At 35.2% G+C, this 18,667-nt stretch overlaps 1 protein-coding gene across 1 annotated transcript in view; it reads left to right on the forward strand.

Moving 5' to 3' along the window:
* MOB4 (MOB member 4, phocein) overlaps nt 1-18,602 on the forward strand; it is a 35,438-nt gene extending 16,836 nt beyond the window's left edge. Inside the window, exons 10-15 of the mRNA XM_051212812.1 lie at nt 1,129-1,365; nt 4,045-4,129; nt 5,842-6,306; nt 9,937-10,015; nt 12,740-12,883; nt 15,175-18,602. Coding sequence (XP_051068731.1) covers nt 1,129-1,365; nt 4,045-4,129; nt 5,842-6,306; nt 9,937-10,015; nt 12,740-12,883; nt 15,175-15,444 — 1,280 coding nt within the window. The 3' untranslated portion in view covers nt 15,445-18,602. The remainder of the gene's footprint in view (nt 1-1,128; nt 1,366-4,044; nt 4,130-5,841; nt 6,307-9,936; nt 10,016-12,739; nt 12,884-15,174) is intronic.
* The last annotated feature ends 65 nt before the right edge of the window (nt 18,603-18,667 follow it).

Consider the following 18,667-nt stretch of genomic DNA (forward strand, 5'->3'; position numbering starts at 1 on the left):
GTTGTTCCATCCAGTATAGCTTGGTTGCTTCATCACGATAGGCAAGCCCGACCACCACGTCAATGTAGCAACAACGGTCGGGTGTTGTTGTGGATATTTGGTAAAATAGATAAACCATATTCTAACACTTAATTTACAAAATGTTTATTAATTGTTTCAGATTTTGATTGTTTCTGGATTTTCATAATAATTGCTTTCGGTTGCCGTTCTTCTCTTCTTGATCTTTTCAATCTTCTGCTGCCAGATATTCTATTTCTGACTCGCGTTATATACTACTTATGACGATATAAGTAGCACACACCACAATAACATATATATAATACACTTAGCTTAGGATTGAAAATGTTTTGTTGTTGTTGATTGAACTGTACATTTTTACTATTGCTGATGTAACTATGTGGGTAGGAAAATCATGTATTAGATAGTTCTCGATGACTTACAAAATGGAATTAGCCTCAGGTGTCAAGTTTGTTTTATGAGATAGGATCATAAAACGGTGTTAATGTTTGAACTTTGTTTTTATTTTGTTAGCATAGCTAAATTTTGATTGAGGAATTCAAAGTCATCCAGTGCTATTTAATATTCCTGAAGTGAGTATTAATGAGGGAAACATACTAGTTAATATCGTTTTGATAGCAATAAATTGTCAAGTTTGGTAGTTTCTTTCGTCTGTAAGAATCTCTCATAAAAATCGATTCGAAATCCTGTGACTGCTACACCAATCAATGGATGTTTGGAAGCCACAGGCAATAATAAGTTTCACACAAACTAATGGAGAGTCTCTTGATGGGTGCCATCATATACTAAACATGAACAATGTATTAATTTCACTAGTCTTTCATTCTCTCATTTCCTCGTGGGAATTGTAGTGGTTTCCGTTTCCGAGCATCAGCAGTAATATCGAGGAGTTAGAGTGGAATCTGCTTCTCAAGTAGAAGTAGAACTGCGAACTCAATAGAGTCGAGACATACGTACAGCAACAACATACTAGATATAGCGGTTAGCTACCTAGTTATAACTATTCCAATGGACCCAATTTTGTCAGTTATAATGGTGACGATTTCCGGAATACAGTAAATGATATTCATACCTCAGTGAAACTCTTTTGAATTGCTTTATCCATTTCAGATGTCGGTCTCATAGAAATTGTTACTGAACCAGATTTTAATTCATCTGATCAAGTTGCTGCATTCATTATGGATTTATCACGTTTACTAAGGCATTTAAAATGTTGTAATGCTATTGGTGCATTTGGTGAACTACGTGTTGATGTCAATGTTTCTATTGGTCAAGATATAGCCAATCAAAATCCTCGAGTTGAAATTAAAAATATTGGCACTATTCATGGTGTAATTTCTTCAATCGGTTGGTAGTTTCGTTTCATATTAACTTGGTCATTATCCTTAATTTGTCTGCTTTATTTCGTGGTTATTATTGTATACATATTTTTTATCGTAAGAAGATTTCCACTAGTTATTTATATAAAGAACGATTTAATTCACAGAAATCTTACAAACTATTGTGAGAATATCTTTCATCTTGAATAATTCGCTACCTCCAATAGAGTTAGTAATTAACTACATTACATATCGAATGTGCTGACCTTAGTTTTAACTGTAAAAGTTGGTGATGTGCATGGGTTAAGTACTTTCTATTTGAATTTGGACTCGTAAATATAGTCATTCCATTCTGTTTGTATGTGGGCTGTGATACTGCCCGGGTGCCCAGACCGAAGCAGATGATTTTCTTAGGAGGCAACACCCTCAACCTTTGATATAAAGGTCTGATCTATAAGGCAGTTGAGCAACCTAAGGAGATGCAGTCCCATGGTAACCGGCGACCAATGATTGGTTCATACGCCGTTTGTCCTCTCGGGATCCTGGAGCCCATGTGTACCACTGGTTTGGAACGAGGGTTTTCCAACTCCCCTAGGTGGATCCTCCATATCCACTAACCTAATTAAAGCATCAGACATTCGCTTTCTGTCCTCTGAATTTCGTAAACAACAGCGATGCCACGAGAATGCAGTGAGTATGACTTCCCCGGCAGAAGCTATATGCTCGTGGCCATGTCAGAGCATTTCGAGAGGGGGCGGGCCCTCCACATTCTAGGCCATACCAGGGCATTTGGGGGCCGTATCAAAAGTATTAAGAAGAATCGAGTCATCATTCGTCAATATATATATATTGTTGAATACTTCTGACGAAACCAATCCAAAGTATGTGTCACTCAAACCTAAATTTTATAATTTAGTTGTTATGATTTCTTTTATTACGACCCAACTACTCTTATTGCTTAGAATTTTTAGACACCACTTCACTCGAAATGTCCCCAAATCAGAACACGGTTGGGCAGAAATGTAATTGTATTTCGACTAGCAAGGTTGGATGAAGGCAGGAATCACAATAAGTGAAACGTCAGCATATTTATAATTTTTGCATATGAAGATTCTTGAATCTTCTCCAAGTATCCGTTGACGCTGATTGGTCGAGAAATAGTTAGTCAGCGTGCTCCAACATAACCCTGCACGAAACATGTTTTGTTCTTGCTCTTTTCAAGATGATAAAGGAAACTATGTGTTTGAAACATGCTTTAATCTAATCTATATCCCGCTAACACTAGTATTTATTCTAATTGAGAGGATGAAAGAGGATATCTGGCGCTTTAACCGAGTTAGTCGATACGAAAGATTCACCTAGAGGAATTGGAAAATCCTAATTCCAAACCAATAGTGCGCATGTGCTCCAGGATTCTGTGACGAAACAAATGGCATGTAAACCTATTGTTGATCACCAACTACCATGGAACCGCATCTCTCAACGTTGTTCCACTGCCTTAAGGATTAGACCTCTTGATCAAAAGACTTTGAGAGTGACACCCTAAAAGAATCACTTGTTTTGTTATGGGCAATCTGCCAGTATCCCATTCCATACACCAAATGAACAATAATTACTTCGTATGGGACATATATATTTTGGTGCCCCTTTTCACCAATCTTTATGTTTAAGTAAAATAAATTTGAAAAATTCCAGTTGAATTAATTGTTTGTATGTATGTAAAAAATAGCCCTTTTAAATTCCATCTGATACAACTTTACATCATTTCGCAGATACATTGATTTCCTCTGTTAAGAAGACATAGTACTCATAATTTGTTACTGTTACATACAATTGGAGCATTTAAAATACATTCTAATGAATATTCATCGATGATCTAGATGCAGAAGTAACATATGTTGAAATATATTATTGTTTCTAATTTTAGAATATAAAATGTAATGAACTTCTTCGTCTAAATAAATACAAATGTGAAATTTATATCTTTCTGATCTAGCAAATTGTGGTATCTTTTTCACATATTTAAAGTAATGAACTGCAATCAAACCAGTACATGAATCCGTGTACTTGTGAATTTCTTATTTGGTTAGTATCATTAAACATTGATCGAGGTTGCATATTTCCATTTCTTCCTGTTAGTTTACTCTCTTCGTGTTGCTAATATGAAGATTGACAACTTAAATCAATATACATTTGTACTGTTGTCTGGTGGATAAGTCTATACTGTAGACCAAAAGTAGTATAGTACGTAATGTTTTGCTGAATACATAACACTAATGTAAATATTATATTTTTTTAATTAGATGAAGGGATTGTAGAAGTTAGTTAATTTTGTAGATAGTTTTCATTTCATAATAATATTGTCTGAAGAACCACTGAAACCTTGGGAGTACTAAACATCTATTTTGTTTTACAATAACTATTTACTACCCTGTATATGAGATCACACTCTGAACCCATTGAGCTTTGACTGATAGAGGTTCTTCCATGTTATAAATGAAACATACACCATTGATTGTGTTCACTTGAAGACCGATCTAGAGTATTGTCTGCGTTATTGCTGTGTACTCTGGAACGAAGAACAACAACAACTGTTCAATGCGCCAAGTTTTCCAATTATTCTGACACTAATTTGCTATAAAAAATCTATCTCCATTAGAAAATTTTCAATTTTAATGTCCTATTTATTGGTTTTCTTTCATTCCAGACTATGAGATTAAGCGCCAATCTGAAATTCTCAATTCTGGTGGACAAATTACACAAGAAACTCGATCTTATGATCCGGTGGATAAGTAAGCTTATAATCATTTTAAAATGATTATATTCAACTCTATGGATTGTATAATAATCCTATTATTGTATAGATTAATAGTATTCTTTATATTGTCAATTTCAGTATACATATATGCTTTATCTTGATCTGAAAACTATCTGCTTTGTTCTTATGATCATAATTAGATTAAGCAATTAATCAATTATGAGACAACATAAGAGCTAATACAATCACACATTGATTCCACTAGTCAATACTCTATAATCATCAGTAAAGTAAATAGTATACTAGATGAAAAGCAAGGGAGTTTTTTAAAAAAATAATTGTGGTTCGAGAAAAATGAATGAGATTTATAGATTAAAAGTATAAAATAAAGTTAGAATGAAGATTAAAAAGTTGGCTGAGAAAATACATATGACTAAGCTATTGTGATCGGTTTTGTTGATAGTCGAGTAAACATCAACTTGTATAGAGGTCAAACTGAGTCAAAGTGGTTGGCATTCAAACTAAAATCGGATTAGTAAATTACTTACGTGCTTATGGAGGCCCCCAAATGCCCTGGTACAGCCGAAGGTGCAGAGAGTCAGCTCTCCCTCTCAAAATGCTCTCACATGGCCACACATATATGACAACTGTCACTACCTTCTCGTAGCATCGCTGTTGTTTACGAAATTCAGAGGACGGGAAGCGAATATCCGGCGCTTTAACTAGGTTAGTGGATATGGAGGATCCACCTAGGGGAGTTGGAAAACTGATTCCAAACCAGTGGTACACATGGGCTCCAGGATCCCGGGAGGACAAACGGCGTATGAACCAATCGTTGGTCACCGGTTACCATGGGGCTGCATCTCCTTACATTGCTCAACTGCCTTATAGATCAGACCTTTATATCAAAGGTTGAGGGTGTTGCCTCCTAAGAAAATCATCTGCTTCGGTCTGGGCACCCGGGCAGTATCACAGCCCTCACACAAATCAGACGAGATTTGTGTGACGCATATGTATTCGGTGCTCCTTAAAAATATTGGTACAGTGTTCAAATAAATAAAAACGTATGTATGGGTATGTAACTGACGTCGTTAAGTCGAACTCTTCTTTTTTGTTTATACCAATGTTTCTGTTATAACTTGTGACCTGTGTGCCCTGTTAACGCAATAATACCGCCAATTAAAGAACAGTGAATTATCGACCGGACCAATGACGCATAAAACACGTACGAGCAGTTTAGAATACTTATCGGTCCTGCTTTCCGCCTAGCTCAGCCAGTTAAGTCCAAAACACTAATCTCAGCCTCTGCAAAATGAGCCATTTATTTCAAACATACTCGGTTTATATACCAACCAGACAGACCACACCGTACCATAAAATTGGAAACAACATTTATACAAGATTTAGCCAAATGTGGCTGTGAAGATGGGAGGTAGTGATTAATAGACAGAGCATAACCCAAGAATGGTCGTATAATAATAGATCATAGGTCAAAATAAAGCTTATAAAAAGAGGAATATGAATATGTATATTTTATTTATTTAACAATAATACGATACAAATATACGCATAGTATTGATCCATAAATAGATCCCCAACGTTACCATTCATTATGCTTATCGGGACCTAACAGTTTCTCAGTGTATATTATCTAATTAATTGGTAATCATATTTTCACTTGTTAATTGTTCTTTTTTGTTTATTACCTTCCTATCATAATAATAACAATAATGATTATGATTGTAGTGTAACTTTACGAATGCGAGATAAAGAATTAGCTCAAGATTATCGTTATATTCCTGAACCGAATTTACCTTCTATTAAAATTTTATCAAATTGTTCATTATGTTCATCTCAATCATCATCCGCATCATCATCTGAATCTTCTATATCATTATCCAATAATCAAATTTGTATACAATGTATTAAACAAAAATATCATTTAGATTCTATTAATTCAATAATGAATTTACCTCAATATAAAAAACAATTATTTTTAATTGAATATGGTTTATCATTAAATCGTGTTATTGTTTTAATTGATAATAATGAATTATGTAAATTATATGAATTAACATTGAATTATTTAATGAAAAATCATTTAAATATAAATCATAATGAACAATTCAATATTTCAATTTATGCTAAAGAATTATGTTATTGGATTACTGGTTATTTAAATTATTCAAGTAAAGATAAAGCTTTGAAACGGTAAGTTAATAATTTCATTAAATTATACTTTTACTTACTTACTTACTTATCTCTCGTCGAGGAGCATAGGTTGCCCACTGGCGCTTTCCATCCAACTATGTTGTGGGCAAACGTTTTCAGTTCTTTTCAGTTGCTATTCATCCTTTTCATGCCTGCTTCCAATTTTCGATGTAGTATATTCTTCAGCCTTCGTGTTTTGTGTTTCTGTTATGGCCCCCCAAATGCCGTGGTACGCCCGAGAGTGGGAAGAGTCCGCTCTCCCTCTCCAAATGCTCTCACATGGCCACGCTTATATAGCCTCTGCCAGAGAAGTCTTACTCACTGCTTTCTCGTGGCATCGCTCTTGTTCACGAAATCGAGAGGACGAAAAGCGAAACTCTGGCGCTTTATCCGGGTAGGTGGATATGGGGGATCCATCTGGGGGAGTTGGAAAACCCTCATTCCAAACCATTGGTGCACATGGGCTCCAGTATCCTGAAGGAACAAGTGGCGTATGAACCAATTATTGGTCACCGGTTACCATGGGACTGCATCTCTTTATGATGCTCCACTTCCTCGTGGATCAAACCTTCAGATCGAAGGCTCCGGGTATTGCCTCCTAAGACAACCATCTGGTTCGGTTTGTGTTGGGTCGGCTTCCGGAGAACTTCAACGGAGCCTTCAGAGGCCCAAAAAGGAGCCGAAGGGCCCTAGCCAATCAGAGTATGATGGAACGTTCGAGAATTCCAGCGTGGCGTGCTGCCATTGGTTGGTAGCATAATATGACGTTAACGGATTGGCTGAAATATGATGTTGATTTAACAGACGCCAGCATCTATAAATACCCTTGATTTTCTGTACTAGAATGAACTTTGGGATAAAGTGTTTTCTCTCATACTTGTGTCTTCTTTCTGGAGTTCAAGTCGCTGTGTAGTTCTAGTCTGCGGGTTACGGGAATAGCTTAGGATTCGTATATAGCGTTCAACCTACACGACTTATCAGTTTGGGCATCGGGCAGTATCACAGCCCTCACACAAATCAAGTGAAATTTGTGTAGTGCATATGTATCTGGTGCCCCCTTGTACCAATATCTATGTGCATACAGAGGCAGAGAGTTTCCCTTCAGGATTCTAGGTTATCATTTGCCTCTTGATGTAGTTTGGTGATTTTCGTAATGTATGTCCTATCCACTTTCCATGTCTTCTCCTGATTTCCTCTTCAGCTGGAAGCTGGTTCGTTCTCTTCCACAGTCGGCTGTTGCTAATGGTATCCGGCCAACGGACATTGAGTATCTTAAGTGGACAATGGTTTATAAATACTTGTACTTTTTTCCTGATGGTTGTAGTAGTTCTCCACGTTTCGGCTCCGTACAATAGGACTGTCTTGACGTATTAGAGATTCTTTGTTATCGGTTGACAGTTGTTTTGAGCTCCATATGTTCTTCAACTGTAAGAATGCCGCGCACACTTTGCCAATCCTCGCCATTACATCTGCATCGGATCTTCCTTGTTCATCGATGATATTGTCGACGTACATGAAAGATTTCACACCTCCCAGAGCTTCTCCACCAAGTGTGATTGGGTTGGTGTTCTCCGTGTTGTATTTGAGGCTCTTTCTTTTTCCTTTGTGTATATTGAGACCTACTGATGCAGAGACTGCTGTATACAATGAAATTCTCTTTCAAGATTTTCTCATTCTGTATTGTTTTCACAAGATGAACTAATGAACTTCTACTTATAAGATATAAAGGTTCTCTTTTAACAAGGAATTTCATGAAGGTTATATTTTATTTGAAATGGAATACTTACAATCTTTTATGATCTTGGAGATTTGTTTTGGGCACACTGAAATATCACAAAATCTTATCAACTTTATGACTTAGGTTAATAACTTTGATGATATTTTGTTTATACCTTTACCGGGGTTTTTTTGGAATACTTCTTTGGAAAGTTTCTCCGTCTGTCTCTAGTGACAATATAGATTAGTGGAATGATTCAACTACTCAGGTTTAAGTATGCAAAAAAGGATGTACTACCTGGCATATATGTGCATCGATTCAACTTGACAGTGAGATGAAATTATCATGATATATCACAGAGTAGAAGAAGTAGTATCAGTATTTGTGATGGTAAAAAAGACTAGGCATAAACAATATGATCTCAGGAGTAAGATTGAATTCACGCAATAAAATGTATCAAATAATTTTTAAACTTAAGATCTAGGTGAAAACGAAAACTGAATGTATCTGATCCATTGCGACTTGATCGGTACCATGTCATCCAACTTCTCCCAACTACTGACCACGATAATCGCGCAAGCTCCAATCAAATATTCCGCAACTGCTAATACAGTCAGTGGTTTCATGAACTAATACCATCCATTAATTTGATCGCTTCTAGTTTTCTTTAAACTTATTCGTGCACCAACCCCTATCGCGCTTCGACGCAGGCGGTAATACATATCCCGACCATCTCAGCCGATAAAGATTCACTGCCTCACCAGCTGATCAATCTACTTTCCATTGAATTAATTGGTTTCACGAATTTAATGGACTGCACAGTTACCTATACTGTTTGTGTCGTAACAGTCTAGTCGGTTTAATAAAATGTTTTGTAATGGATTGAGCGATCAGACTTATAAATTACTAGTAGGATTGATACACAATTTTAAGATAAATTGAATTCGGTGTGGCAGAAACTCTAGCGAACTTACTCAGTATGTCAACATATATTTCAGATAATTAAAACCCTACTAATATACGTGACGCCAGTGAATTTGTGAATTAAGGACTTGATTTTCAATCACTTGGTCTCAGGTTCGAGTTCCATTCCATCTGTTTTCGTTTGGGCAACTGGTTCAGTATAATTAGCCTTCAAAGAAACATTGTAACTAAAAACCGAATGAATAAATTTGTACATTTTTAGTGAGTTACATTATTTCTGTACAAAATATTAAGCAACAATAGTACAATTAAGACTTACTTGTGTGTTATTTGAAGGATAATCAAGGAGATAAATGAGGACAGCTTTAAATAACTTGATATGGACAAAGGATAGAAGCGTTCACTTTGTCTATTAGAATACTCCCATATGTCCATGCGTTTACAACCTCTACCAGAGAGAGTTTACTCACTGCTTTGATGTAACAGATTTTCACAAAGGTGAAAGGGCGAATACCTGATATCTTGTTATATAAGCTGGGTCAGTGGACGCGAAGAGTGCGCCTCGCAGAGTTGAATAAACTTGACTCCGAACCAGTGGTATATATTGACTCCAGGATCGAAATAAAACAAATGTCATGAAACTGCCTTCTGTGACGTTGCACCACGATATGTTGTCGGTTAGACGTTTAGGTCAAAGATTCAAAGATTAGTTTTCTGAAAAAAATCACCTGCTTCATTATGGGCATCCAGTTTGTATTCCAACTCATACACAAATGCATCTCATATGTAAAATAAAGGTCACAAAACACCTAGTAATTATTTACCTCACCGCCTAGCTTACTGAAATAACACAGCATATTCATGTTTAGTTCTTAATTATACTTACACCATCTCTTAATTGATTATGTTAACTTAGTTGTTGATATTCATTAGCATATTGTCAGTTTCTTTGAAAAAGAAAAACAACCTTTTTCTTAATCAAAATTTAGTCTTCCTAAAGTTGAACAATTGGCTGAATTTGTCCAAATGAATTTAACTGGACAGATATTTGGACCGGCAGCAGTTCAAGTAAGTTAGATTTTCCATTAACATGTAACACTATTACTCAGCTACATAGGGAAAGAAAGATTCATCAAATTGACTTGTAATAACATGATGCATTCATTGGAAATTAAAAAATGTTAGTTTCATGTAATTTGAGCCCTTTTTTTCAGTACTGTATAATAAAACCCCTTCTGATATTAATCAACATATACTCACTTGTGATTGGCTTCAAGAAGTATATCCTGGAGTTCTAGTGAAAAGCAGTGACCAGTAGAGTTCAACCAGGTCTGTTATGTGATAGTAACTTACTGATGACAATGGTGAATGTGTTACTCAACTTCGTGGATTGGTTGAAGTTAGACATTAACACTGTTGGATGCAGGCCGTATTAGTTGTCCAGGGGTTGAGCACTCGCTCGTGAGACTGCTAGGTCCTGGGTTCGAATCTCGCGGGGGGGCGGGATCGTGGATGTGCACTCCTGAGAAGTTCCATACTAGGATGAAACGGCCGTTCAGTGCTTCCCGGTTTTCCATGGTGGTCTAGCTTCAATTGACTCATAATTTCAACTATTCAAATATCGTATATTATACAGAATGGAATATCATTCGGGGAAACAAAAGCGAATACTACACTAAATGGTCATCAAATTGAATCAGAACGGAAGTCATGTTGAACCAAAACTCATAATGAGTAAATCAATTGAATTTTGACCTTTCTTTCCATCATCTCAGAAACATTACTTATAAAAGGAAAAAAAACCATACAGTTGTTCTAAAGTCAGTAGAATATAATTCTTCTAACTGTAATTGAATAGTTAACCTACCTAAAAATTTACCGACATGTTTCATCAATCACAAAGCAACATATAGTTGTTACTAGCCAGGTTATCAACATTTAATGGGAATAAGAATTAAATACTAGATTTCAAAATAGATGAATCGTTTTATAACGAATAAAATTTCGATTAGTAACTTAAAGAAGGAAATTCAACAATAATAGACTTGTCATTATAAAGCTGTAACTCCCATTAGAAATGTCCCAATATTAGTGAAATTACTCATTATTATATTTAAGTAGTGTACTTAGTATGTACAAAAATGTAAACTTGCTCTAGCTTCAACTGACTCATGATCTCAACCATTGAAAATAATTATCTTTTAATAGTTGAGATTATGAGTCAATTGAAGCTAGACCACTATGAAAAAACTGGAAGTACTGGATAGCGGAGTGGTGGATGTGCACTAATGAGGAGTCAAACAATAGGATAAAACGGTCATCCAATGCTTTCAGGTTTTCGAATGGTAGTCTAGCTTCAATTGACTCATGATCTCAACTATTAAAATTACTATAATATTCACAAAAAACCCCTTCAAATATCACTAATGTTAGGATAGATCAAAAGAGAATTTTAAAAATGGGGCTTTTTCGAAAAAAAAAACATGTATTTAAAGAAACTTATTGGTCATATATCAGTCAGTCAGCTATAACGTAGGACTAGGTATATATATGCATCGGTCCAAGTTGCTGCACCTCATTAGCACAACAATATGAACACGAAATTCATAGAACTAATTGATTCAATGGTGGTAACATGTACAAGTAAGATTGAATATAAGAATATGATACAGGGAGAAAGAATTGGTTGGTGGAAAGAACGGTATAAAGTAATTTTAACCTCATAGTTTAAGGGAAGATAGAGAGTGTATGCACCTACACCATTGTGATCGATTCTGAGCCATGTCACTCTTAGTCTCCAAACATTGGTTACGACAGCCACGCGGACCCAAACCAAGTAGTCTGTATTTACGAACATGGCTCAGAAGAGAAGTTAGTGACTTGTTTTTAATTGTTTGAGTTAAGATGTAAAGAGAATGTTTGTTTTAATTATCATTTTTAACTTATTCTCAAGAAAGAATGAACATATTTTATATCCGAATTTAAGATTCTCTAGTGGTTCGGAACTATGTTCGGCCGAAACGAAACATTTTAAGTTTTGGTGTAAACTGAATACATTTTATGTTCATAATCACCTTACGATATACCCATGATCCTTATCCAATGTCGATTGTATCAGTCATGATATAATGAATCACCTATGAAGAATACGTTATAAGTTGGCTGAAGTTGATCTCAATTCTCTATTCTAAGACAGATTGTTTACAATCAAGTACATTGATTTTCAAAAATATATATTTGGATTTAAATTAAATAGAATTAAATCGGTTCACAATAGGAGTGTGATGAACGAGAACACTGTTGGGGGACACGCAATATATTTTAACAGATTGTTACAGAGTTCTTTGTTATAATGAAAGAAGCTACGTTCAGTACTTCATTTGCAGATCCTTCAACAATTGTCTCAAACATCATCGTTCTGTCATTGCCATACCAATTACTCTATGTTCCCGTTCTCTTCGATTTGGTCTTTCCAACCTTCTGCCTCCAGGCATCCCACATCTGTCTAGTCTTATATACTACTAATATTTGTCGACATAAGCAGTATACACCATACTCGTCCCACCTTTAAACAGTCGCTCTTGCAGGGGTTTTAGCTCACAGTACCACTTTCTCCTTTGCCTCAAGCTGTGCTACGCTCTCCGTATAAATGTCTGTCAACATAAGTAGCGTACACCACATTACTATATCATTGAGGAATTATATTGTTTTCTTATGATAAAAAGGTTTATCGATTTTGTTTTGCTATATTTCAATACATTGTTATCTCACTCTATCTCTTTTTGGTCTTAGCTCCTGAATCTGGTTATTCGAAGTGATGAAAATGCATATAATTCAGTTCATCAGTTAGCTGTTGAACATGATCTAATTTTAATCAAAGATCCAGATCAAATTAAAATTCAATGTGAGAAACTAATTAATGATTATCCTAAATTGGTAGGTTTAACACCTTTTTTATCAGAAGGGGTTTTGTGGAAATTTTAGGAATTTCGATAGTTTAAATTATGAGGAGTCCCATATAAAGACGAAACGTCGGTTCAGTGCTTCCAGGTTCTCCATGGTAGTCTAGCTTCAATTGACTCACGATTCTATTTTGGTTTCATCAATATTTTTGTACATTGATAAGTCTTGTTAATTTGAACGCTTTATTCGGTTCCTAAGCTATTCTGGTAACCCGCAAGCTAGAACTATGCAGCGACCTGAAATCGAGAGAAAAGGCGCAAAATAAGCGAAAAACACCTTACTCCGAAGGTTTATTTTTGTACAGAAAAACACGGGTATTTATAGATGTTTACATTTGTTAAATCAACATCATATTTTGGCCAATCCGCTAAAAGACATATTATGCTACTGACCAATAGTAGCACGCCACGTTGATATGGTAGAAGCTCCATCATGCTCTGATCAGCTAGGACTCTTCGGCTCCTTTAGGGCCTCTGGAGGCTCCGTTGCAGTTCTCGGAAAGCCGACTCAACATACACTTTTCATGTGATTTTTTTTACTATAAATTTAAAGTTATCTAAAAAAAAGGACAATTGGAAGTCTGATGGAACTATTTAGCTGTTCCTTCTTAGATTTAAGTCGGTTTAATAGTATCCTATCAAGACAGTTCATTGAATTGGATCCAAAATAACATCATGTTTTGTAGTAAGCATAACATAGTTCATTTAGTCTGACTTAACCAATTCTGATGAATTTATAATATGAATAAATTTTTTTTTATCCAATATCGTCGATGATTTACTGTTTTATTATGGATCATTAAACCTCACATTAAAATGTGTAATGAGTGGAGTTACATTATGCTTTATTCTTTTGTTCCCTACAGAAAAAAAGATTTCAAAAATATATCGATAACATTTATCTTTTCATGTTTTTCTAGGGTGTTTTAATACTTAGATTTATTGATTTATTAAGATCATGAATCGATTGATGTTAGATCATCATTGAAAACCTGGAAGTACTGGACGGCCGTTTTTTCCACAACTCCATAATGATAATTACCATGTGCTCACTAGTGACTGGCTTCGTGAGTTAATTCTTGAAGTTTTAGTGTGAAGCCGTAACCAGTGGAGCTAATCCGTAACAAGCAGAAACGGGTATCTATAATGGAAGATGGTTGCGTAATTTCGTGGATTGGTTGAGGCTAGATATTAACACCACCGGGTGCCGGCTCAGTGGTTCAGTAGGTTAAGTGTTCGCGCGCGAGACTGAAGGCCCTAGGTTCGAATCCCGCGAGCGGGATCGTGGATGTGCACTGCTGAGGAAGTCCCACCGTTGGACGAAATGGCCGTCCAGTGCTTCCCGGTTTTCCATGATGGTCTAGCTTCAATCAACTCATGAATTCAATTATTAAATCATTACAATCTCAACAAAACCCCTCTCTGAGTAATAATCATATTTAGGTTATTTATTGTAAATCTATTAACCATTCAGTCTTAATATTGTGTAATTGTGTATTTACAATTCTTAATGTAAATAATCTCATTGTCCCTTTTACAATGAACACCACTTTTAAATTCATTTGGCGTTGTTTGCTTGTATCTTTTTATTGATATTTAGGGCTGCAATTGATCAGTCTCTTGTTTGCATCCTTTCATCCTGTGTAGGTTGCTTCAATATAGCATTAAATCACAAGCTTTATAAGTAAAGATAAATAGTGGCTAACAGTAGGGAATCCATGACGTACGTTTCATTCTATTTGGAGCTCATTAGCTGAATGTATCTGCATCTCAGACTTGATGTTCACTTCAATACTCAACTCTTGAATACCGGTACATCCATCTAACGAATCTCAAATAGGTAGGAAACGTGCATCAAACTGAATCCGACTGTTAACCACTATCCATCTTTACTTATTAATGATTATCATTGTTATTGAGATTTTCCAATTATACAGATATATATATATAATCAGTTAATTCTCTCTCTTTATATTTTTAATCCATTTTAAGCTGATCATTCAATTTGTGTATATGTGTTAATGTTTGTTTGTTGAAATGTATTCAATATATATCTCTACTTAATCTCTTCTACTGTTGTTTTCTTTCTTTGTTTTTCTCTTTTCTTTTTTCTTTCTTTCCTTCAAAAGAAGCTTCCTTTATCGAGATGTTCATTTTGTGTATGTGTGCGTGTGTATGTGCGCGCGCTCGCTCTCGCGCTCTTTTTAAATATTTTTCTTTTGTTCGTAATATCTTTTTTTTCATATTCTTTTCTTCTTTCATTAGGTTAGACAATATAAAAATGGTAATAAGAAAAGTTTAAAAAAGTTAGTTATGAATTTAATAAACAATTCAAAATGTTACAATAATTCTAATAAATTTAATCCTTCTACTGTTTATAAATTACTTGAACAACTAATTCCATCCTCTTCATCCTCTTCGACATCATCAACAACAACATCATCATCATCATCGTCTGAATCATCTTCTTCGTTAATCTCATCATCAATAAATACTAATTCATCATTAAGTTCAATTGAAATAGATCAGAAATGAAGGTATGAAAGTGAATACATGAGGAGTGAGTGGGGGGGTGAGGAACTATTTTGTATTTGTACCGTTGAGAAGATTATTATTATACCCATATATATATGTATACATACAACACCATATAGTTACCAGGTATTATGTTCCCAGGTTTGTTTACGTGTCTCTCTTTTTGTGTGTCAAAAAAAACCACAGGTAAACTAATTCTCCGGATATTCCAAGAAGAAAAATATCAATGATATTTTTAATGGTCATTTCTTTTTTTTCTTTTCTTTGTTTTTTCTCCTTACAAATAAGTTTTGCAAGTATATTGATGTTTCTATTCAGATATATAATTGATAGGATTTTCGAATAAATTCAGTTTTTTAGTTCTGTTTAATGTTATTGTAGAGTTTTAGTTGAACAATTCAATGTATAATTAAAATAATTAAGGCCAAGGTAACGATAGCGATAAGACGTACTTCTTTCAACTTGGATACGGGAATATATCCCAGCTTGGTTCTATAAGGGTGAAAGGAAAACAGTTCGGAGTTCTACACTTGAACACCTAATCGAGTGTAACCATTCTACAAATCCACAATATGATTTTATGGTTGTTTATATGATTCGTTCAAATCTACCCAGATTTCTTCGTATCGAACTCTTAAAAATAGCCAAATCTCTTATCATCCAGGAGCTTAAACCAGAACTATGCGTTCAAAAGAAATTCAAGTTTTATAATAATAATAATAATAATAATAATAAAGTTGGTTGAAGATATGAAGTGGTAACTAAGTAGTTAAATTGTGGTGTGGGCTACTTATATCCATATAAGTAGTGTCTAACGATAGTTATGAATAAAATGTCTAGCAGTAGGAAAGAATGGGAACAGAAAACAATTGATATGAAAATGTAGGAACAATAAAATTTGAAACAATTGATTGATATTTCGTGAATTAAATATTTGCCAAATCTATGTATGTTTATCAATTCAATTCGGCAAGTTCGTCATTGTATAATAGGACACTATCCATCGTGGGTTGAGCAAAGGACAGGTAAGAGTGATTAAGAGTTCTATTCTCGTTTACTTGATGGACACAGATCATCAAGTTGAACTGAAGAAACTTTTTAAGATGATCCACCATATTCCATCAAATTAGCTATATGGTTTACGAATGTGTCTTTTGCACATTGCTGAAGCTATTGCAATCCATGTTCACAAACCTAACCTTTGTATCCAATAGAAGTTTGTACAATCACTCTCACTACCTTGACCATCGGTATAGAGGAGTTCGTAGCAAAACTTTGATAAACTATTTTCGCGTTTCTTCCATTTTTTGTATTTTACTTATTCTCAACATTCATCTGTTGATTATTACTGTTATATCCCGATGAGAATAATGAATGGTAACTGTTCGGATCCTTTTATGGACCAATATTAAACGTATATTTTTATCGAATAATTGTTAAATAATTAAACTATTCATATTCGTGTTCCTCTTATTGAAAGCTTTGTTTTAACCTATGAACTATTATTATACGATTTCACGTTCTTCAGTTATGCTCTGTCTATTAATTACTACCTCCCATATTCACAACCATTTTTGAGCTAGATCTTATACAAATGTTGTTTCCTATTTTATGGTACGATGTGGTCTGTTTGGTTTGTACATAAACCGAGTATGTTTGAAATAGAATGATTCATATCACAGAGGCTGAGATTAGTGTTCTGGACTTAACTGGCTGGACTAAGTGGGAAGCAGGACCTATAAGTATTCTAGACTGCTCGTATGTGTTTTATGCGTCATTGGTCCGGTCGATAATTCACTGCTTTCTAATTGGCGGTATCGTTATGTTATACATTAAACAGGGCACACAGGCCATAAGTTATAACAATTAGCGACGGGATGAAGAATAAAGAACCATGGGCACAAAACTACAAGTTATAACAATTACATAACTACTACTGACCATTCATCAATTACTTTGATTATTATTAGTCCTCTTTCTTTCAATTACTCAATGTTAATTTATAATCGATATATCATTATATAATTATTACGTAATATATCCATCCGATGAGTATTATTTCATTATTGTAAATTAAATATTTACTGTATAATTCTCAGATTTTAGTAAAACCTTCTGTCATTTCGAATTCAAATACATTCGATTGTCTTCATTTGTGTTCTTGTTCACTACAGAAGCATTCAAATTAACATAATTTTCAGTTTAGGGGTTGTGGAGATTGTTAAGTTTTTGATTAAAATTATGAACCGATTGATGTTAGACCACCATTGAAAACCTGGAAGCACTGGACGGCCGTTTGGTCCTATTGTGGGACTCCTCAGCAGTGCGCATCCACGATCCCGCTCGCGGGATTCGAACTCAGGGTCTTCAGTTTCGCTTAATTCAGTTAATGGAACTGGTTAGTATCACTTATATTCATATGTAAAGTGTAATTACAATTTGAGTGTATGGATATGTACTATATTATTGCATATTTTCGGAAATATGCATTTCATCTGTCTTGATTTATAACTTGGAATAAGGAATAAGTTTTTAAATGACGGAATGACTAAACTAAGTGATAGCCATAGTAAATAATGTTAATGTAGGTATATAATTGCTTTTGCCCCCAAATTCCCTGGTACGTCCGAGAGTGGGGAGAGTCCGCTCTCCCTATCCAAATGCTCGCACATGGCCACCCTTATATAGCCTCTGCCAGGAAAGTCCTACTCACTGCCTTCTCGCACCAAGGGTGTTGTTTACGAAATTGAGAGGACGAAAAACGAAACTCCGCTGCTTTAACCAGGTTGGTGGACATGGAGAGTCCACCTAGGGGAGTTGGAAAACCTTAATTCCAAAACAATGGTGCACATGGGCTCCAGTATCCTGATGGAACAAATGGCGTATGAACCAATCGTTGGTCACCGGTTACAATGGGACTGCATCTCCTTACGTTGCTCCACTGCCTTGTGGATCAGACCTTCAGGTCGAAGGCTGGGGGTGTTACCTCCTAAGAGAACCACCTGCTTCGGTTTAGGCACCCGTTCAGTATCTCAGCCTTCACACAAATCGAATGATTTATGTGGCGCATATGTATTTGATGTCCCCTTGTACCAATATCTATGTGTTAAAATAAATAATAATTGTTTTTTTAAATCCATTCACTCCTTGTATTCCGTTCAATTATGAATTTTAAAATTATTCCCTCTTGATTATGTAAATCAATTTTGTAATGATGAACTGT

The sequence above is a fragment of the Schistosoma haematobium genome, chromosome 3 (genome assembly GCF_000699445.3).
Source record: "Schistosoma haematobium chromosome 3, whole genome shotgun sequence".
Lineage (NCBI taxonomy): Eukaryota > Metazoa > Platyhelminthes > Trematoda > Strigeidida > Schistosomatidae > Schistosoma > Schistosoma haematobium.